Genomic DNA, 23338 nt, shown 5'->3' on the forward strand with positions numbered 1-23338 from the left:
TGTGTCTTGTTTCTTATTGGCACCTGAATTACTAGTACCCTCAGTCTTCACACTTCGCTCCACCAATCAGAAAATCCCTATGCCAAAATTTTTCTAGAACAATCTTACTTCTCTGTCCGAACTGAGCATGTCTACACAAGAAGTTATATAGGTGTAATTACAATGCTATAGTCTGACCTCTATAAATATACTGATATAATCCCAGTGTGGGCACTCTTATTCTGGTGTAAGAATGGCTTTTTTCCAGTTTAGAGACCCAAATTAAACTGGAAGAGGCACTCTTATACCAGAATAAGAGCGTCTATATGGGCAGTTATACTGGGTTAGCTATAGCATTTCAAATCCACACCCAGCCTTATACTGATATAACTTCCCCATGTAGTTGTTCCAATCACAAGTTAGAAGCATTCCACAGAATCATGTCTCATTGTGTACAAAGCAGTCATTTTAAAAAGCTAAACCTGATGTCTTGCGTTCTAAACTACCAAAGTGATTGCTACCTTGTACAATATTAAAAAAAAACATTCTGGAGTTCTTGCTATTAAAGTAAATATCTCTCCCTGTCTACCAGTGATTGTCTTTTTATGTGAACCATTAAAGTACGCATTTTAAGATAGTATAGAAGACTTGGCAACACCCCTTTGCCAATTAATTCTGAGCAAGAAAAAAGGTATGCGAAAGTTATCAGTGATATTACATTTAAATGAAACGTTACGTAAAAGTATAGAAAAATCACTTTCAGGAAGTTGTTATACTATTAACATATCACCACTCATTTAAACCCCACGTTTCATTTTTTAGATGATATAAAACAGAGTTTCTGTACTCTTGTGGTCACTACAGATTCCATGGCACATTTTGCAAGAATAGAGGCATTGTCTTGGCCAAATTATGAGTTTGGTGGCTACTTCTGATACTGGGGATTATAGGTAGAGAAAACTGGATACAATAATCTTCATGTACTTCGCTGTATGATTGCTGTGCACTGTTAAATGGTTGCCATTTTCCATCCAAAGGTTATCTTCATGACAGTGGTAGCTGAAGTGACTTCACCTTACGTAAAAATTTTATAATGCTTTAAGATCTTTTGGGCAGGTATTACATAAATATAAGGCATGGCTGCGTTTTACTGTTGAAGTAATGATCCATGCATAAAGTTTGTAGGGCACTTTTAGAATGAAATATGCTATATAAAAATATGAATAATAGTAACTGTTTTCTTTTTCATAAACAATTTGCAAACTATATATATAAGGGCTGGGGAGAAAATTTTTTGTTTGGTCATCATTTCCACTTTGAAATACTTTGAGTTTGGGCAAAATGCATCAGATTATTTCCCCCTTCTCTTCTCTTCCCTCCCCCCCCCCCCCCGAAAATTCTGTTGCAAACACACTGCAAAAAAGAACCCCCTAACAAATAACAGAAGAACAAATAGTTACTCTTTCTGAAATCCAGAGCTCTACAAGAATTCAAAGGAATCTTATGTCCAGTGCTTCAGAAGCTTCAGCATAGCCCACCTTTTTACGTGTTCTCTTGCTTGAACTCTTTGCCCCCTGTCCCTCAGCCCCAAAGAATTTTTAATTACTCCTTTTTATAAAACGGTCTAGTGAGGCATGGTGTAGCCCAGATCTCTTCAGGAGTGTTATGATATGAAATACAGGCTATACTCTCTTAGGAGTAACTGCAGTGCCCCATTTGTTCCCTCTCTTTATGGTTTTCCATTGAGCACTGCGTGCCGTGGGACTACAGTGAATGTTCTTATGTGTTCAAGGGCGCTGGTAATACATGATCTGATGCGTAATAACTAGAAAATGGCATTAATGTCTTCAACAGTTCTCAGATAGTAAAAATAAGAATAGTTGCACAACGTGTCCTTAAGTAGAATGTTAACCGTGCATAAATACGACTGTGATGGACACTGTGCAACCTCCCAAAATAGATGGATAAATGAAGCTCCTTAATTAAAAGGGAAACCTAACTGAGAGTGGTCAGTTATTCAGGTTTATTATGTGGGACCAATGATGGTTGGAGAGTATATGAAGTCTTGAGAGTAGTGGCATGGGTTTTCAGCCAAGGCCAGATAGGAGGAAAAAATGTGGTGCTCCTATACTTAATTCTACTGGCTGGTGATGCCAGAATGAAATGCCGCTCACAGTTAGTTGATCAGCTCTTCATGATATGGCTGTCCTCCTTCTTGATTGCTCTGATCAGGATCACAATAGCTGCATTTAAATGGTCATAATTGAACTTCAGCTTGAACACCTAATTCAGATGAATGGGGCAATTCACAACTCTTATGTTCCACTTAAATAAAGCACATAAAAATGTGCATAATTTTAAGCATGTGAGTAGTTCTGTTGACTTGAATAGGGCTACTCAAGTGTTTAAGGTGAAGCCTGTGCTTAAGTGCATTGCTGGGTGGGGGTTGTGGAACTATTGTTTTAGGTAATCTGCAGATTATGCATACACAACCTCATGGGTTACACATGGTTCATGTTTTGAAGGCTTTTTCTGTGACCCTGAAATGTAGAGTGTTACATAAAAAAAGTAGATCGTGGATTACAAAATTAAGCTATCAGGGAAAAGTGTCAGCATGCTAAAATGCTCTGAGTTTGTACATTGTTCATTGTTTGGTTTTCAGTAGTAAAACCAGCTTAATGGCTCATAAAAGCCCATAGCTCCCAAAGTGAATTGAGCCCTGAGTGATTACTATGAATTTCTTCCTCTAGCCTCTTGAAAAGTTCATGAATTTCTTGTTGCACCCTATATAACACTATCCAGAGTAACACAACAAAATTCAGTGAAATATGTGGATTTCATTACGATAGTCTCAAACTTTGAGTGCAGGGCTTTACAAAATCCCACAATCACCTTTCGAGGTAATTATCCCGATCTTACAGATGATAAATTGAGGCACATAGTGAATAAACTACTTTCCAAAAGTGGCAGAACCAGGAATAGGACTCTGGTCAGAATACCCAGATCCTTATGCCGCTATTTATTATTTAACATTTATACTGTAGTAGCACCTAAAGGCCTCAACAAGTCTGGGTCCCATCTTGCTAGGCACTGTACAAACATAGAGAAACTGATAATTCCTACCCCTACGATTTTATAATCTAAAATACAAGATATAACAGCTGGATGAGACAAACAAAGGTATCAGAGTAAGGGCAGAGGGGATACTTTTTTTTAGTCTAATAGGATGTGTGAAATTTGTAGAAAAAGTAATCTCAACTTACCCCCTGGTTATTTACTGTAAGCATTAGAGATGAGGCATTCAAACCATTAGAGACACCCCCTCCCTTTTATAGTTACCCATTTAGACAGCCTAGGTCAAATGTATTTCTGCCTATGTGAGTCACACTTTTAATACAATAAATATTTTAAAATATACACAGATAAAAATAACAGTGTACGCACTGAAAGACATCACAGAAGCAAACAGACTCTGACAGGAGACACCCGCAAGCCTCAAATAATGTCAGTGTATGTTTCTATCAGACAGTGAACGTACCCATGTACAATTTGAGTACACAAACTCAAATGCAATGTGCATCTTTGTTTTTAGGGCATGTTTCTTTAGGATTTACTTTATAGAGAAACTGAAACAATCCTAAAGGCTTGGTCTACAATACCAACTTATGTAGGTATAACTATGTGACTCAGGGGTGTGGAAAACACACCCCTTAGCAATGTAGTTATACCGACCTAAGCCCTGGTGTACACAGCGCTGTGTCGATGGGAGGGCTTCTCCTGGTGGGGCTTCTCCTTCTCGGGGAGATGGAGTATCTATGCCAGTGGCTCTCAACCTTTACAGACTACTGTACCCCTTTCAGGAGTCTGATTAGTCTTACATACACCCTAGTTACACCTCACTTAAAAAGTACTTGCTTACTTCAGACATAAATCAGACATAACAATACAAAAGTGTCACAGCACACTATTGCTGAAACATTGCTTACTTTCTGATTTTACCATATAATTATAAAATAAATCAATTTAAATATAAATATTATACTTATATTTCAGTGTATAGTATATTGAGCAGTATAAACAAGTCATTGTCTATCTGAAATGTCAGTTTGTACTGACTTTGCTAGTGCTTTTTATGTAGTCTGTTGTAAAGCTAGGCAAATATCTAAATGAGTTGATGTAACACCCTGGAAGACCTCTGTGTACCCCCAGGGGTACATGTACCCCGGGCTGAGAACCACTGATCTAACGCCAATAGGAGAAGCCCGCCCATCGCTGTAGGTAACGTTTTCACTAAGCACTACAGCAGGTCAGCTGCACCCGGGCTGCTGCAGTGCTGCAAGTGTAGACAAGCCCACAGTTAGCTTTTGAGTCAAACTGCTGCATACTGTATGTTTAATTATGTTGTCAAACATTTACTAACTTCAGTGACAGTTGTAGACAGGAGGCTCAGAAATACTCTGTTACTATGTGAACTTGAAAATTTTATAATTAATTCTTGTAATCTATTTTGGTATAGTTCATAGCTTCCAGAACAGAATTTTCACTTAGAAACCAATACTCCATGTACTTTTTCAATGCTCTGTCATCTGAAGTTCTTATGCCAACACTTCAGACTGCAGTTCATAATACCCATCAAATTGAGTCTTATGGATATCCCTGTTACATTTTAGCTTGGAAAAGACGTCATTAAAATTCCATGGAATGTTTAGTCTGTTTTACTTGTAAACGGTGAAAGGCTTAAAAGAATGGGAACCATTTTGGCTATCTGATAGGTGAAGGGTAGCAGACAACCTCAGTTACATTGTACATTTTAGTATTTGAAATGTTTACATACCAGACATTCATTAAGTTCCAGTTTTGCTTTACTTTTGAAACTGCAGCTCATTGATTTCCATAAAAATAGATCATTCTGCTTATTGCTTCTCTCCTTCTTCTTAAATATTTACTGTATAACTCGAGCTTCCTGTATTTAATTATCTAAACTATAATGCCTCGATAGAAAGGAAGTATCATTAATATGAACTACCAAGTTAATGTCACTTGCACTCCCTTCGTCTTGAGGGTTGCCTTGCATGTCACTCTGGCTGCAGCAATGCTTGGGGGATGCACCTTCTTGTTCATGACATTTTGACATTACTCTGAATGGAGGTAAGATTCCACACACTTTTTTCCTCCCTTATCTACCTCTAGGACAGTTTGTTGGAAATGAACCAAGCAGAAGTCTGAGTCATATTCTTTTGATAAAACAAGCTTTATTATTAATAGAGGGAAAATCAAATTAACACAGAGAACTTTGCATAACATACCTCATCTGAATTCTTTGCAAAGCTCAGTGCAGTACGTGCACCTGGCTTAGTTGCAGTGAAAAAAGAAAATGCCTTACATTTCTAGAGACTACTGTCCACTCTTTCCCCTTTCATCAGGCAGCCTGAGCCACTTGCTCTTTCTGTTTCTTAGGCCTTGTCTAAATGTGCAAATTGACAGATTTGGGTTAAACTAATGCAGTTTGCATGTGTAGACAAGGCCTTACGCCCCTCTACCAAGACCTATTTGTCAAATCCCTACTCAGTAGTTTTATTTGATCTTGGAGGTGTTCTTTCCTGACCCTTAGCCACCTTAATAAGGCAAGGTGATTGAATTTTGATTTGTGTGTCCATTTTTCTCAGCTTAGGTGTTAGGTCATGTTAACTCAGTCTATCTGTACACATTGAATGTTAGTCTCTCATCTAAATAGAATGTATTTGCCTCATAAGTTTCTCTTACCAATGTTTCCACTTGCTATGAAATACAAATTGACAGGTATGAAATTCTGTGTCTGGTGTGATAGATATGGCAATTTCCTGCAATATCCTGAACAAATCTTGTTATAATAACTTTCATGTATCTTAAGAGTTTGTTATATTAAAAATGAAAATGTTCATGTATTATTGTGGGATTGTATGTTACATCTCTGGGGGAGACACGACTAATGTAAACCCTGAGAAGTATTATAAGCTTCAGGGACACTTTTATTCAGGGACACTTGTTTTTAATATGTTTTCTCTGTGCTTTCATCTGAGGAATAAATGTGCTTGCTTAGAAGGAGCTGTGCGGTAACTTAACTGTGGGCAATTATGCCGTTTATAGCTTCCGGAGAAAAGGCAAAGCAGGCCTGTTTATGCATCTGATTTGCTGGAGAACTCACAGTGTAGGCAGGGAACTTCTGCAACCTGGAAAATCAGGAGGGAGACACAGAGACAGAGAGTGACAGCTGAGGAGCCAGGAGTCTAGAATGGGTGCCCTTGCTAGACAATAGAGGGGAAATACCAGCTGCAGTTACCCTGAACTATGGTGGCAGTGTATTTGGCTCTGTAACAGTGTGAATTATATGCCAACAGCTGTGAAAGCAAATATCCTAGAAGGAAATAGCACAGAGAAAAGTCTTGATAGTCTTTTTGGGGAAGGAATAGCAGGAAAAGAGAGAGGGAAAATGAATTATGAACAGCTGAAGAAATATCAGCTGGTTGAGCTATGCAAAGAAAAGCAGCTCAAAACTGCGGAGCGGACAAAGACACAGCTAGTCGACTTGCTGTATCCTAACGACCAGAGGAGGAATTATGGTCCAAGTTCATGGGGAACATGAGCCCACTGGCAGAGGGTTCAGCAGGCAGGGAAGCTCTTGGAGCTAGAGCGACAATGTCAGCTCACGTGAGAAGAGGAGAGCAGGAGAGCCAGTGCCAGCACAAGGAGAGGGAGAAGAAGGATCATCAGCATCAGCTTGAGATGTAAAAACTGCACCAGCAGGACTATAGTCTGATAGATGAAGCCAGATACTAGGAGCCTTTCCCAATGGGTGGCATGGACTCCAAATTACTTCCCTGCTTTAGGAAGGGGGTTCACATGGATGTGTTTCTGAAGGTTTTTGAAATGCGGTGTAAATTGAATAAGATGGGGCAGAAGGAATGGTACAGTATCTAGCTCCACTACTGTTAGGGACAAAAAACCTTGTCCATTTTCACACATACGGACAAAGAGGACTATAAAGATTATGAGCTCAAATTAGGAGTTAGATAGCGGTTTCAGTTCAAATTAGGGGTTAGGTAAGGAAATGGGGAACTGGTTGGGGGGGTGCAAACTCAATGAGGCCTACTCATTAACAGGCATTGAACGGTTCTATAAACTCTGCACCTCGCCGCTCCATTCTTCTCTCCCCGCTCCCTGAAATCATGATTAATAGACAAGAATACTAGAGAAGTGACCGAACCTGGGAAATGAGCTAACCAATATGCAGACGGTCTGAGAGGAAAATCAAGGGAGATGGGGACAAAGCTGACCCACCCAGAAGGAAGAGTCAAACTGGTTAAACCAGACCTGGGGAGGAGGCAAACCCTAACAGGCCCAAAAAAGGAACCTGGGGAGTTGATATATTTTTGTTGCCACAAGTCTGACTTGCTGGGTAACATACAGTGTAGGCAGGGAGTTGGGCAGCCTGGAAAAGATAGTCAGGAGGCAGAGAGACATGGGTCTCCATCCAAGAGTGGTGTTGGCTGAGGAGCCAGGAGCCTAGAGTGGGTGTCCTTGCTGGCCCATGGAAGGGGAATACAGGTGATAGCAGGTACTACCATATGTTCTATCATTGTGCTGTCAGAGGTAACCTTTTTTCCCCCTCTTCAGTCTTTGACTTATAAATCAATTTGTGTGCGCTTTATTTAGTAATTTAAGGCACAGTTTGGCAGTCTGTTCTCCCTATTCAGCCCTCCAGAATATGCTAGGTGTCCTCTCAGTATGGATGGGACATGAGGCCTGCTCCAAGCTCACATCTTAATTACCAGGTGGGGTACCAAGATGTACAAAGGAGTAGGGGAGGTGGGATGACGGCAATATCAGTAACATGACCTATTTATTCAGTGATGACTGTTGCACGGATCCTGGGTGGGAGGGGGAAAATTAAATGTCACAACTTTAAAGTTAGTACCTACTTTTGATCATTCAACTAAAAATTAACTCCTAAAAGTAGCTTTGGGCTATTTTCTTTACTGTTTCATTTGAAATGGGTTCTTTGATTTTGTTGTTTTTATTATTATTATTATTTATTATTATTATTTTGTTATGTAATTCCACAATAGAAGATTGTAGTGGTGATGGGGAGTCCTGAGAGGTGGCATGGTGAAACTAATACCGAAGTAACTGCAGTCCTTTCAGATTAACTTATTACTAAAGTTCCCATTTGATATTAAACACATTTAAATAACATTAGTATAATTTCTAAAGTATACTCAGTCCTGATCAGTGCTTCTCTCCCAAAGACACATGAAAGAGAAATCCATATTGAAAGCCATGGAAAAAATTGAGGTCTGCTGCCTTTAAGCCCATTGGGTTCAGTTTTCAAAAGCATCTTAAGTGACTTAAATCATTTAAGGTATACTTGAAAACTATATCCATCACCAGTATGTGTCTGTACCTCCGTTTTTTTTTTTAAATACATCAACAGGTATTCTAAACACACTAGTAGGTCTTGTCCCATAAATGTCAATATATAGAAATACTTTGCGAAAACTCTACTGGCCTATTTGATATTGCATGTGGGAAAGGTGGATCAGGTTGCCCAGCATTGCTATAATATGAAGCAGTAAGGTATCAAGTGTATATTTCTCCCTTTACATGTGCTATTATGAGTCAGTAAAAATCATTATCCAAAATTAAATGTTCACAGTTTACACTGTTAGTACTTAAAATTATTTTGAAGCCAAACTATGAAATGCTGAATGGCCACCAACAAAAAGATGGATTGCAAAGACTTTTGAATTTCTTTCCAGCAAAAATATGGCAAAGGCTAGGAAAGACTCTCATACAAATCTTACCATAATCTCATGAGCAATGCGAAATCCAAGTGTGAAGTATTTCCATGTGCTTCAGACTTGATGTTTGTTGTAGTTTCACGAGATTGATACTATCTTCTGCCAACTTTTTCCTTTCTTGACTCTTTACATCTTTCAGTATTCTTTTGGGTAAAATTCCTGTAGACCCTAGTTGGCTCCATAGATTCATAGATATTTAGGTCCCAAGGGACATTATGATCATCTAGTCTGACCTCCTGCACAACGCAGGCTCCAAAGTTTTCTGGAAAAAAAATAGTTCATTTTTTTAAATAGCTGAATGACATCTGACTCTCAATGAGCAACATTCATATTTTTGCCTCAGCAGTTTATCAGATCACTACATTTTTCTATCTTTCAATTCAGAATATTCAAATTAAAGGATGTCTGACAGTAAATCAGCTCCAGTTCCAACTTCTGTGGTGGTCTTAGCATATATAATTTTAAAGTGACTTCTTGAAAAACACAACGCTTAATTTCGAAATAAATGCATTGGGTAGAATGGCAAATAGTGTGCTGTCCGTCCTTCCTTCCTTCCTTTTTTATTTATTTTTTTTTAAAGTAACTTGTTGATTCCTGGTATTCCAAGTGGCAGAGTCTAAGAATAACAGAGGTGTGATGCTTACAGTTTCTATGATAACTTTTATGTATATTAAGAGCATCACCAACCACCCTTCAAAATCGGCATGGAAACTCCCTCAATCTTTGTCACTTGCTAGTATAAATACTGATCCCCAACAAACGTATGGAGAGTGCTCACTGAATGAATGGCTGTTGAATTTTAACCTAACCACCCTCATCGTTGACCAGGGCATCTTTGTGCTAGGCACTGTATAAACAGAACAAAAAATGGTCGCTGCCCCAAAGAGTGTATAATTGAACGACAAGACAAGAGACAACACATGGATACAGACAGATGAAGGAGAACAAGGAAACAGACGTTCTTCTTCGAGTGCTGTCCCTGTGGGTGCTCCATTCCAGGTGACGGTGCGTCCCAGCGCTGTTGATCGGAGATCTTCGGTAGCAGTGCCTGGTTGGGACTCGTGCTCAGCTGCTGTCTCACAGTCTATTTAGAATCTGCCTGAGTGCGCGGGTCCCGCTCCACCCATAGTTCCTTCTCAACCGTCCTCGGCTGAAGTCAGGACTCAGGGCAGTGCTAACACTCTTCCCTGGTCTCTGAAGGAAACAATCACAAAAATATAGCAGTAGTTAGTAACATCCCAATTGTTTCCCTTCCTTTAGAATAGCTACTTAGTTAAAAACAAAACAGAAACAAAAAAACAAAAACTTTTTTCCTCAGGCTTGTCTCCCGCGGAGAGAGACTCCCCCAGCACTTCAAGTTCTATAATGCCAGGGGCTTCAGGATTTAAGAAATGTGTCTCTTGTCAGGACTCTATGCCAAAGTCCAATGGACATTCACGCTGCGTGAAGTGCCTAGGTGACACACACGTCCCTGCTAAGTTCCTCCATTGCACAAGCCTCAAAACCAGGGCTCATTGTGACAGGGACCTGTGGCTGAAAATGATTCTTATTCAGAAATCCCTGCAGCCACCTCCAGAGAAGGGCACCTTTAAACCCTCTCCCTCAGGCTCCCTGGCCAGGTCTGAACCTATTGGGAGCACGGCTTCATCCTCTCAGGCAGGGCAAGGAGCCCAACTGTCTCAAAGTGGAGACTTCCACAAGGGTAAAGGGTCTCCTGCGAGATCCTGACACTCAGTGCTGTTAACGCCGAAGACAGGAGTCTCCGACCGTCCCAGCACTTCAGCGGCTTTCGCAGAGTGCAGAGGCAGGGACACAACTTCCCGTGCAGGGAAGATGTCCTCAGCACCAGACCCCTTGGCACCAAAAATAGACCCAGTGCCGAAAGCATGCTCTACCCCGGTGCCAACAAGAATGTCGGCACCGAGTCTGCCCGCTGCTCATGCAGCAGCAGCGGACCTCCTGCAGGGCGCACACAAAAGACCCGCGGCACCGGGGAAAGCTAAACAAAAGTCTGTGCATGCCTCTGAGCACAGACCGCGTGCAGCACACTCAGACCCTAGGGAACAGCAACAACGGTTCCTGAATCAAGATGGTCTTTCACTGGCACCTGAGCCTAACTCTCCGCTCCTGGATACACAGTGCTTGCTCTTTGACCAGCCACTCTCGCCACCTGACCTGGCCACCTTTACTGACAGCGAGCCTGATATGCAACAGCAGGAGTTCTCCCCACCTGCCTCTCCTACGGCACCGGATCCTTTTACACCTCAGACCATGGCAAACAACCACCAGCCTCAGTTTCCCTACTCTGCCCCTCCCACCCCCCCGGCCCCATGGGCTATACCTAACTTCTGTCATCCAATGCCTTGGCCTCATTGGTACCCTTGGCCAGCTCCTACTGCCACTCACCCTCATGCTTCTTCCACCAGACCACAAGTTCCTTCTGCGCCTCCAGCTCCATCTACTTGTAGAGGGCCTGAACCCCGCTCTGAAGACGTGGGCCAGGGACCATACCATGATTCGCCGAACCCCAACTCTCCAGCAGCTCCAGACAGAGCCCTGCTGCCTCCGCCTCCACAGCATTTGGACGACCTGAAACAGTTCTAGGAACTTTTCAAGAGGGTGGCAGTCAGCCAAGACATCCCTTTAGTGGAGGTCCAGGAGACACAACACAAACTCCTCAAAATCCTTCAACCCTCTGCTCCCTCAAAGTTTGCGCTTCCCATAAATGACGCACTCCTAGAATCAGCTGACACTCTCTGGCAGACTCCAGCCTCTATCTTACCAACTTGCAAAAAAGGCTGAATGCAAATATTATGTTCCTGCTAAGGACGTAGACTTTTTATTCTCTCACCCACAACCAAATTCTCTGGTAGTGGATGCAGCGGCTCACAGAACAGAACAGCCACACTACCTGCCTACCCCGCAAGACAAGGACCTCAAGCGTCTTGACACCTTGGGCTGCCAGGTTTATACCTCCTCCACTTTGCAATTCAGAATTGCAAACTACTGCGCCCTACTTGCAAGCTATGACTTTGATAACTACAATAAACTCTTTGACTCCCATATTCCAGAGGACAGGAGAGCAGACTTTAAGTCAGTCCTTGTCGAAGGCCAATTTGTTTCCAGAATGGCCCTCTAGTCATGGCATCTCTAGACATGGCAGATACAGCTGCCCAGAATACCGCAACTGCTCTGGTTATGCGCAGAGCTTCCTGGCTCTCTGCATCAGGTATCCCCAAAGATCTGAAGACCAAAGTGGAGGACCTCCCCTTTGATAAAGACAAACAAGATCTTTCACACCATAAAAGACTCTAGAGCAACCCTACGCACCTGGGCTTCTACCCATCAATTCCCAGGAGACAATGGTATCAACCTTACCAAAGACCATGTACACAACAGTATCACCGGCCTCAGAACAGACCCTATGACGTGCCTAGGAATCGCCCTAGACCTCCTAGGTGCAGACAAAACCAAGCGCAAACAGCTACTTCCCACCCACTGGGAAATAAACAACAAATCTGAAGCATTGGTCGAGGGCCTGCAGGACCACTCCTTGACTCCACTGCCTACTTGCTCATTTGGCCACCGCCTCCAGGCTTTCCATCATTCCTGGCAGCAGATTACACAGGACCATTGGGTCCTAGAAATAGTTCAGTCCAGCTACTCCATCCGTTTTATATCCCACCCTCCTACCCTTCCCCCTTTCCCGTGCCTCTTCAGAAACCCCTCTCATGAACACCTACTTTGCGTAGAAGTGGATCACCTTCTCTGGATTGGTGTAGTGGAACCCGTGCCTACCCAATGTCAAGGAAAAGGGTTCTATTCCCACTACTTTTTGACCCAGAAAAAGACAGGGGATGGAGGCCTATACTAGACCTATGCCGACTGAACAAATTTGTAAGAGTACAAAAATTCAAGATGGTCACACTGGGCACAATAATACCTGCGTTGGAACAAGGGGACTGGTTCACAGCCCTTGTCCTACAGGATGTCTACTTTCACATATCCATTCATCCGGCCCACAGACGCTTCCTATGCTTCACAATCAGACACAACCATTTCCAATACAGGGTACTCCCTTTTGGACTCTCCACAGCACCAAGAGTATTCTCCAAAACCCTAGCCATAGTTGTGGCCCACCTCCACAGACACGGGATCATACTTTTCCCCATCAAGATTATTGCCTCATCAAGGGCAACTCATATGACGAGACGCTTCGAGTTACTCATTTCACCATCTCACTCTTCCACAGCTTGAGCCTACAAATAAACATCCAAAAATTCACCCTGAAGCCAACACAGCAGATCTAATTCGTTGGAGCTCACCTGGACTCAGTTCGAACAAGAGCCTCACTACCACACAACAGATTCCTCACTATCTTACACCTCATACGCTCTCTGTTTGTCCCAGAATACTGGCAAGAATTTGCCTACAGCTCCTTGGACACATGGCAATCACCACCTACTTGGTCAAGTATGCCAGGCTGCACATGAGATGTCTTCAGGGTTGGCTCAACTCAAACTACAAACCCAGCAGGCACAGCTCTGCACGCTGCTAACTCCTCCAGCGAATGTACTAGCTTCCCTGCAATGGTGGACAAGACCAGAGAACCTTCGCATAAGCATTCCCTTTCAACAACAATTCCCCATGCTCATGCTCACCACGGACGCTTCCCTGATCGGTTGGGGAGCGCATCTGGAGGGACACGTGGCACAAGGATGCTGGTCTCTGCCAGAGACGCATCTACACATAAACCTCCTAGAGCTCAGAGCTGTGAGACAAGCCTGCCTCCACTTTCTTCCCCTTATAAAGAACAAATCTATCCGGGTCCTAACGGACAATATAGCGTGTGTGTTTTACATAAACAGACAAGGGGGAGCTCGATCACACTCCCTCTACCTGGAAGCCATCTGATTATGGAATTGGTGCATAGAGCACCACATACAAATTGTTGAGTCATACCTACCCGGCTGTCACAACACTACCGCCGATACACTCAGCAGACACTTCTCTAAAGAACACAAGTGGGAATTGCACCCCACGATACTACAACAGCTCTTCTCCCAATGGGGCACCCCATCAATAGATCTCTTTGCCACAACCCAGAATCGCAAATGCCACCTCTTTTTCTCCAGAGCGGGATTTGGGACTGCATCCCTAGGAGACGCATTCCTCATCCCGTGGAACAGCTCTCTCCTGTATGACTTTCCACCGATCCCTCTAATACACAGGGTCCTATGCAAGATCAAAGAGACAACAAGGCTCAGGTCATACTCATTGTCCCGTCTTGGCCAAGACAGACATGGTACCCTTACCTGCTCCACATGTCCACCCGTCCTCCACGGACTCTCCCCAACGGACCAGATCTCCTTTCCCAGGATAATGGACAAATTCTTCACCCCCAGCTCCAGAAACTCTACCTGACAGCATGGTTCCAGACCTATGAATTAGCCTGTTCTGAGCAAGTCCGATACAGCCTCCTGCATAGTAGAAAAGACTCCACTCGTAAAACTTACCTGCAGAAGTGGAAGCGATTCTCCTTGTGTTCAAACAAACATTTATGACCCCATATCATGACCCTTCCTAACATCCTAGACTACCTCCTGAAACTAAAACAGGATGGACTCTCACTCAGCTCCATCAGGATACACCTAGCGGCCCTTACTACCTTCCATGATTCGTTAGACAGATTTTCACTCTTTGCCTACCCCACTATAAAACGCTTCCTCCTGGGCCTACAAAATCTCTACCCCGAGATTTATCCATCTGCAGCTGCATGGTATCTCAATCTCGTTCTTCACGGTCTTATGAAACCTCCATTTGAGCCCTTAGCTACTTCATTTCTTCTTCTTATGTCCATGAAGGTAGCCTTCTTGGTTGCTATAACATCAGCAAGGCGGGTAGGGGAAATCAGCACCTTGATGGCCTCCCTTCCTATACAACCTTCTCCAAAGACAAAGTTACCCTGCAACCCCATCCTAAATTTCTCCCTAAGGTGGTATCAACCTTCCACCTTAACCAACCAATATACTTACCGACATTCTATCCCAAACTTCACAAGACTTCACACAAGGCAATGCTGCATACCCTCGATGTCAGACGAGTACCGGCCATCTATTCAGACAGGACTAAATCATTTTGTAAGTCCTCCTGCTTATTTGTCTCACTACCGAGCGATCAAAGGGTGTGGCACTTTCTAAACAATGACTTTCCAAGTGGATCTCTGACTGCATCAGATCCTGTTATTGCATTCAAAATGCTCAAGCACCCGAAGGCATCAGAACTCATTCTACTCGAGCCATGTCAGCATCCATTGCTTTCCTCCATAATGTACCCATTCCTGATATCTATAAGGCGGCCACTTGGTCATCTGAACACACATTTAGTAAACATTATGCTATCACACAGGATACCACGGCAGTCACAATAGTAGGCCATACAGTACTGTCTACAGTACTCACTGCCGCAACTCCAAAGTCCCACCAGCCTTAGTGGGTACTGCTTCACATTCACCTGGAGTAGAGCAGTACCCACAGGGTACTTCGTGGGTACTGCTTAACAGGGACAGCACTCGAAGAAGAAGAGAAAGTTACTCACCTTGCAGTAACTGAGGTTCTTCGAGATGTGTCCCCCTGTGGGTGCTCTGCTCCCCGCCTTCCTCCCCTCTACTTTGAAGTTCTATACTGATTTCTCCACGGTAGAGAAGGAACTGAGGGGGGTGCGGGATGCGTGCGCTCAGGCAGATTCTAACGAGACCGAGAGACAACAGCTGAGTATGTGTGTCCCAACCAGGTACCTCTACCAAAGATCTCTGATCAACGGCGCCAGGACACACCGTCACCTGGAGTGGAGCACCCACAGGGGGACACATCTCGAAGAACCTCAGTAACGGCAAGGTGAGTAACTTTCTCATACTGGTTAGTCTGAAAGGCAATGGTATCCATGCACCAATGGTTAATTAAATTTTTTGTAGGCTTTTGTAGCAAAGGAGAGTTTTAAAGGAGGGCTTTGAAGGAGGATAATGAGGTAGCATTGTGGATGTTCACAGAGAGCTCTTCCCAAGTGAGAGGGACTTCCAGGGAGAAAGTACAGAGGTGGTTGGTTGAAAATGTAACAAGTGATGGAGGCCCCAGGTCTTATTTACTGCACACTATTCAAACCCTGCTCTGAAGATAGAGTTAAGTTCCTTATGGGCTTTTCTGTGATGTCTCGCTAAAATATGAGTGCTTCATGAACAGTAATGAATTTATTTTCACAACCCCACAACTTTTTCACAATTGTGAGGTGAGGTACTATTTATCCCCATTTTACAGATAGGGAATTGAGACATAAGGAGACTACGGTCAAAAGTGACCACTAATACTGAGTGCCTAATATGAGATGCATGGGGCCTGCTTTTCAGGCTACATAGCAGTATGTGATACTTAATATGTTCAAAGCACAACTCCCGTTGATTTCAGTTGTAGCTGAGTGCTCAGCCCCTGTCTTAAGTTGGGGATCCAGAAAAGGAAGAACATACAATTAATGACTACCAGTGAAAAGTTTGGTTTGTGACTTGCCAGATGTTACATAGGGACTCTGTGGCAGAGATAGAATCCAGTTCCCCAGGACAGCATTCAGCTGTCTTAACCGTGAGACCACCCTTTCTCTCCCTGCATTTCCCTGCCTCATTTGTTACACACTTCCCAACTTCTGCAACAAATAAAGCAGGGGTCCTAGAGACAGCTGTCTCCTTTAATACACAGACATTACTCATTCTCAGAGCAAATTTTCCAGTGGGAAAAGCAGTATGTGACCATGTAATTAAAGACTGTATCATAAGGCATTTGCACCAGGGGGTAAATTAAGTTTGCACATGCAACCGTAATTCTGGCATTTCCTAACTTTTGAGTGCTTGACTTGCAACCTTAATAAAGTTCTTTTAACATAGCTCTTTTGGGATGTTATATATAGATATTGTCTGCTCATCATCCTTTTCATTGACTGATCTTTTTCTAGTTTTCCAGTTTTCAAAATGTCAGGAACACAAATAGTCAAACACCAGCTAGAACCCTCAGCAACCAGTTCTGTGTCTGCTTGCAGCTCGAACCCTCAGCAACCAGTTCTGTGTCTGCTTGCAGCTCTCTGTTGTCATATGCACTCTGACTGTACTAAGCCAGGACCACTCTTGGGCATCTCCTCACATCAGTCTGAAGTTCCCCCTTTTATTTAGCAATATGGGAAGGATAGGAAGGCTGCAACTTCCCAAACACCCATTCATGATTCCCCTCCCATTTGGTGCAGAGACGCTGCCTAGATTAAAATTGTTTCTCTAGACCTCTTTCAAAAGTAGGGTATTAATGAAGTTAGCAGAACTGTTTTAAAACTCTTTAAGCATGGACCAGTTAGCCATTGTGGATGAGGGTTCTCGGTGAAAGATTTTTTTCAGCTATTTTAATGTTTCTCAGATTTCTTAGGTTTGGAAGCTTTTCTTTTAACTATAATGTTTTTTTTAATGTAGCTTTATGCGTTGGCAAATTGGAAGAAAATATGTTTGGACTCTTTTGGTTGCATTAATTACTTGTTCCCTGGAAGTACTCCATAGTATGCCATAGTGGTCGCTGAGTAGTAGCTATTATTGTCTCCAAATTAGGTGGTCAGTAAGCCTCTGCTCCACTGTTAATTTTTTAAGGGCAACATCCATGAAAGATTGTATTCTGTATCGTATGTAATGCATTTTTGCTTGTTAAGTTGAAAAATTATTTAGCACATTGCTATTGCATAGTATGTTCATTAACCAACAGGAGGTTCTCTGTATAAAGTAACATATCTACCAGTGAGCAATAGAGAGAGCATGTGGTTTAGAATAAAAAGAGGCAGACTTGGCACAAATGAGCAGAGTGCCTTACTAACACAATGATTGGGACTAATCTCTACACTCATGCCTTTGGTTTTTGTTTGACAAATGAGTTAGGTGACAAAGCTTGACGAAATTAAAAGGAAAAGATATTATCTGTACTTGATCAATTTTGCTAGCTTATTAAGCAACAATGGGCTTTCCATTAGCATTCTCATCTTTATTCGCTGTTAGCCGTGGTTGATTCTAATAAATTCTACGTGCATTGGGTTTTGTATTGATCAGACACAGATCTTGTTCCACACCTCTGTTGCTGGACTGTCCCCTTTTGAACACCAAAGGTGTTGTATAATAAATACATTCAATTAAATTGTTTTTCCTCATGTTGGCATGGGGAGATCCTAGGTGTCTTTTGTCTTAGTGACCCTGAAGATGCAGTGACACCAATGGAATGCAGCAAGCAAGGCTACTTTAATTTGAGCAGACAGTTTGAAGAATTCTCCCACACATGCTATAAAACAAGTGGCTTCATGTCCACTCGTCAGTTTTTCTTTTTTGTATCTGTTTTGGTTTGCTGAGTGGGATGTGTAGTAATTATTTCTGAAGAGTTGTGCAGTTACCTTGCATACAGGATTCTTGCTGCCAGACAGTGAAACTCTTTACTTCACCAGGTTTTCACCAGAACTGCTTTCAGGTGGCTTGTGAATACTGTGCTTACAATAGCAAGCCTGTATTGCTGCAGAGGGGAATTGGTTGAAAATCTAATGTACTGTATATAAGTGCAACTCAAATTTATGACTAGACTAGTGACTAAAGCCTGTCAAGTTAAAAATGAGTAAGCTGATTGTCAGGTGTTGATCTAGTGCAGTTGACTAATTGCTGCTTGTCTACATTTAGAAAACAAAGCTTTTTTTTTTTCCCAGCTGGGAATAAGGTACTTATAACAATTCTGTTTGACACAAAACGTTGATTTAAAGGTTCTCAATTCATAATATCAAAGCTTACACTATTACAAACTGTACCTTTTGAGTTAAAATGTCATTCCAGTTTCCGGCACTTATGTAACTTGTACATTGCAATAATCATTTTATTATGTCTTTCATTATCTAGCTTTGGTAAATGTGAAAGACAGATTAATTAAGAGTACACCAAAGAGTAAAAAAAATTTTTTAAACAATCATATAAGGAAAAAACCCTCACAAGTTGCTATATCTCATGGTATTATGAATCTAACCAAAAGCACTGTTATAGTCTGCTGCCTTCAGAACAGTGCTACAGTGATGTACTCTGTGTGCTGCTGTTGTATTGGGGGCTGTTATAATATTATGAAACTTTATAACTCCTTCTAATATTCATGTTGTTAATGTTTTTTTTTTAAATCTTTAGCCAATACCAAAGCCCGCAGTAATGAATTTGCTGAAAAGAATGGACTCCGGAAATACAAATATGTCTTGCATCCACGAACTACTGGTTTCACTTTTGTAGTAGAACGTCTAAGGGAAGGTAACATTTCTTTATATATATATTTACCTTTCTCCTCTGCAGCTTCAAATAACTAAACTCAGGAAAGCCAGATAATTGACTTCAATAAACTAACTACTCCAAAATAGTATTAGAAATGCAATAGATACCTCATATGAGAAGACAACTTTCTTGTTTTCTGCCATGATTACGGGGTTTGTAGTATGCTGAGAATAGCGGCAGTCTTGTGTTTATAAGATATTAATATAATTTAGAACATCCACAATGAGACAAGAAACCACCCCCTTGCTCCAAAGTTTTTTTAATACTATGGCTTGGTTAATGATTCAGTGCAGGAAAATAACTTTGGAAATCTCTAAGTAAGGCTAGCCTTAATGTCTGTACCTGTACTTAATCCTGGGGGAGTATTTATTTGTATTACAGTATCATCTTGGGACCCCAGTCAGTGATCATGGCTCCGTTGAGCTAGACACTGTATAAACATATAGCAAGACTGTCTCTTCTCTGAAGAGCTTATTGTCTGTCTATAAAATGGGACACCAAGTGACTACAATAAATAATCAAGGGGAGCATAAAACAACAGACTACTATGAACAACATAAGCAGTGGGTCACAACACACCATTGTTGAAATTTTAGTAGGCATCTTAGGTTTTCACATACATTGCATGTTCTTTGTCTAACTTGTGGTAGTATGTAGTTCACTGTTACGTACACAGTTTAAAGGTTTGATTTGCTTAAAACTTCCAACAGTTAGGTCTTTCTTTGCTGTATTAATGCTATTATCTTGGGATCCTTTTTCAATTAAAGCAAGATTTTCAACTTGAAATCTAGTCAATTAAAAAAAAAGTTTAAAATCATTTCAGGTACTATACTTGTTGAGAGGTCACCTCCCCAATCCTTGAGGTTTTAAGTAATTTTCCTGTATTAAAAAATTGTTTTTCTCTCATGTTGCTGTGTAAAAAACATGCACAAACAGGGCAACTGATTATAAAGGGAAAACACTAAAAGTGATTTTATAAGAATGTTTTGTCAGATGTACAAAGTTGGAGAAAAAACCTGAAAAAACTAGTTTTTCTTCTGGTGTTTCAGATGCTGTAATTTTAAGTGTTACTTGTTTCTATAGGAGGCACATTTTCAGACAAATGAAATGTTAAATTGAAATGTCCTTCCAACCTCACCATTAACATTAAAGTATCTATGTAGCTGTAGGTACGTCTACACAGCAGCTATACACATGCTAGCTCCGAGCTAAAATAAGCAGTGCGGCTGTGGCAGCGCTGGTGATGGCTGTGGGTAGCCAACTGGCTGCAATCCCATCTGAGAAGTCTAGGTATGTACTTGGATGGCTAGCCCAAGCGGCTGCCCTTTCTGCTGTGTCCCACTGCTATTTTTAGCACACTGGCTAGATCAGAGCTAGTGTATGTATGTCTATCCAAGCTGAGAATTTTACCTCCAAGCTGCAGTGTAGATGGACCGTGGGGGAGTAAAAAGGGGGGAGAGCACTCAACTCTTAAGTAGTCTAGCCTAATACTTCCCATTATAAAACCTTTATTTTCAGTTGCATAGAGTTGTGAAGAAAATGAAGACCCCTAACGTGAAGGTGCTAGCCCTTTCTTCACTGTTTCCACACGATTGTAATGGATAGCAGTTACAATAACCCCAGAAATAGACTTGGATCTTCATTCTTGCTTGTGATTGCAGACTGAAGGATGGTGTGTGATTTTAAGTTGGGGAGGTGGTGATGAAAACTTAAACATCATGTTTGTGTTTGAAAATATTCTTGCGCCTGTATGACAACCTTAATGCCCCATGGTTTCCCTGTGAATAAATTTTGGCTCATGACAGTTTTCCATTCCTCATGCTGAAATGCCTTCACTTCAAGCCTAAATACATTATTTAGTTCCGAAATAGGTCAGTGAAGAGGGGGAGAAATGCCGTGAAGTTTAATTGCCTTTTTAACTTTGAAAAAATAAATTTAATTTGGCAAGAACCCTGATTAATATGCATTGCAAGCTGTATTATGAATGAATTACCTGTTACGTTATAAAAATAGCTGTTTGTGACCAATAAAAGTACTTGGAGAAGAAGCTGAAATAATAACCTTCAGGAAAAAGTTACTCACATCTCTTTGCATGAGTTTGGGTCTTAATGTGAGGTTTTCCTGAGTTTTATAATAGGAGGCAGATTACGGACGCTAATTATTAGCACTTTCTGTGCAGCTCCCAAATCATGTGAATGCACTTCTTCTTCCAGCATGGACTTAACTTTTAGACTCTCCTGGTTTCCCCAGCTCTCTTTTATGTGGCCACGACTTACATCTGCTTTGCCTTATGTGCTCCCTATGTGAAACTGCTGCTAATGTGGTTTCTGACTCCTTGCTGGGATTATGGGAACTACGCAAATCCAACCTAACCTTCCCTAGCTGCAACAAAAATAGGCTGGCAAGTAGGATTGTTCTGGCAGAGCAGCTTCCCCTCTGAGCGTAAATGCATCACGTTTGTTGCATATCCCAGCTCTTTTATAGCTACAGGAAGTGACCCCGAGCTCACTCTGACTCAGGCCCTCATACAACCTGAAGATTGCTGCTAATTTTTGTCCTGATCGAATTCCAATAAGAGGGAGACATCTTGTCATCCCAGTTCTAACAGGTTACATTACTGTTTTTCCTCAAGTAGTATTAATTTCATTCCTGTAAGCTTAAGTGTTCCCTAGAGTAAATATAGACAGAGTGCATTAGATGCATAATTAGTGAAATATCTGATAAAGGGGTGACTGCAATTCCTGCTGCTTTTGAAGCATGAGGAAGACTTAAATTTAAGTCTGAATTAATTCTTGGAGAAGTGTTTTCAGTTTTCTGCTTCTACTCTACAGTAATTGTAAGCAGAATGATATAGTACAACTTCAGTCATTATTTTTCTCTACATCTTAAAAGAAAATGCAGTTCCAAATTAGGAAACTGAAGGAATGCTGAGAATATATGTTCTGTACACAGGTGCTGGAACTAGGGGTGCTGCCGTCCCCCCCAGCTTGAAGTGGTTTCCATCATACATAGGGTTTACAGTTTGGTTCAGTGGCTCACAGCACCCCCTCTATACAAATTGTTCCAGCACCTATGGTTCTGTATGCTGTTAGTTTTAATTTTAGTGACTGTCAGATGAAGGCATGGGAGATGAGTGAGGTGGCAGCAGAAAGCTGTATGAGAAATGAATAGGTGGAAAAAAGAAGTGTGGAGTACAACTAGAATATATGTACTTCTCATATTCAAGTAAAGAAAAATCATCTGTATCCTGATAGTAATAACTGTGTTCTTGGTGATGTCTGAGTCTCAGCAATAGCTAATGCAGCTTTGTTGTCGCCTCCACTGATTTTTGTTGATGAATAGCACTCAAGCTATCATATTAACTCTTCTTCCCAACAGGCCACATCTGGGAATCGATTTTGCAAGATACAGAGAGCTCTGGACCCCATCTAGCAAAGCACTTAAGCATGTAAATAGTGCCATTGACTGTTCATGTGGTTAAAGCACATGCTTGAGCATTTCGCTAGATGGGAGCCAGAGTGCTTAGTACTGTGGAGGATCTTTGTTGAGTGGACTAACCTCTGAAATACTGTTTGATATACTCAAAACACAGTGGCTTTCATTTGGTTTTCCATCGGCAAAAAGCTGTATCAAAAAGAAAAGGAATGTGTGATTTTTTTGTTTCTAAGCCCTGGTCTACACTAGGACTTTAGGTCGAATTTAGCAGCATTAAATCGATGTAAACCTGCACCCATCCACACGATGAAGCCCTTTATTTCAACTTAAAGGGCTCTTAAAATCGATTTCCTTACTCCACCCCTGACAAGTAGATTAGCGCTTAAATCGGCCTTGCCGGGTCGAATTTGGGATACTGTGGACACAATTCGATGGTATTGGCCTCCGGGAGCTATCCCAGAGTGCTCCATTGTGACCGCTCTGGACAGCACTCTCAACTCAGATGCACTGGCCAGGTAGATAGGAAAAGAACCGCGAACTTTTGAATCTCATTTCCTGTTTGGCCAGCATGGCAAGCTGCAGGTGACCATGCAGAGCTCATCAGCAGAGGTGACCATGATGGAGTCCCAGAATCGCAAAAGAGCTCCAGCATGGACCGAATGGGAGGTACAGGATCTGATCGCTGTATGGGGAGAGGAATCCGTGCTATCAGAACTCTGTTCCAGTT

General features: G+C 41.9%; 1 protein-coding gene across 4 annotated transcripts in view; it reads left to right on the forward strand.

Annotated features, from left to right (window-relative positions):
* The window catches only part of LCLAT1 (lysocardiolipin acyltransferase 1), a 217181-nt gene that overhangs the window by 119470 nt on the left and 74373 nt on the right, over positions 1–23338 (forward strand). For all 4 annotated transcript variants that reach the window (XM_084624424.1, XM_084624425.1, XM_084624426.1 and 1 more), the window contains one exon: positions 19039–19155. In XM_084624424.1, the coding sequence (XP_084480550.1) occupies positions 19039–19155 (117 nt within the window). The remainder of the gene's footprint in view (positions 1–19038; positions 19156–23338) is intronic.

Source organism: Lepidochelys olivacea (genome assembly GCF_965140295.1).
Source record: "Lepidochelys olivacea isolate rLepOli2 genome assembly, chromosome: 3".
In the NCBI taxonomy this organism is placed as follows: Eukaryota; Metazoa; Chordata; order Testudines; family Cheloniidae; genus Lepidochelys; species Lepidochelys olivacea.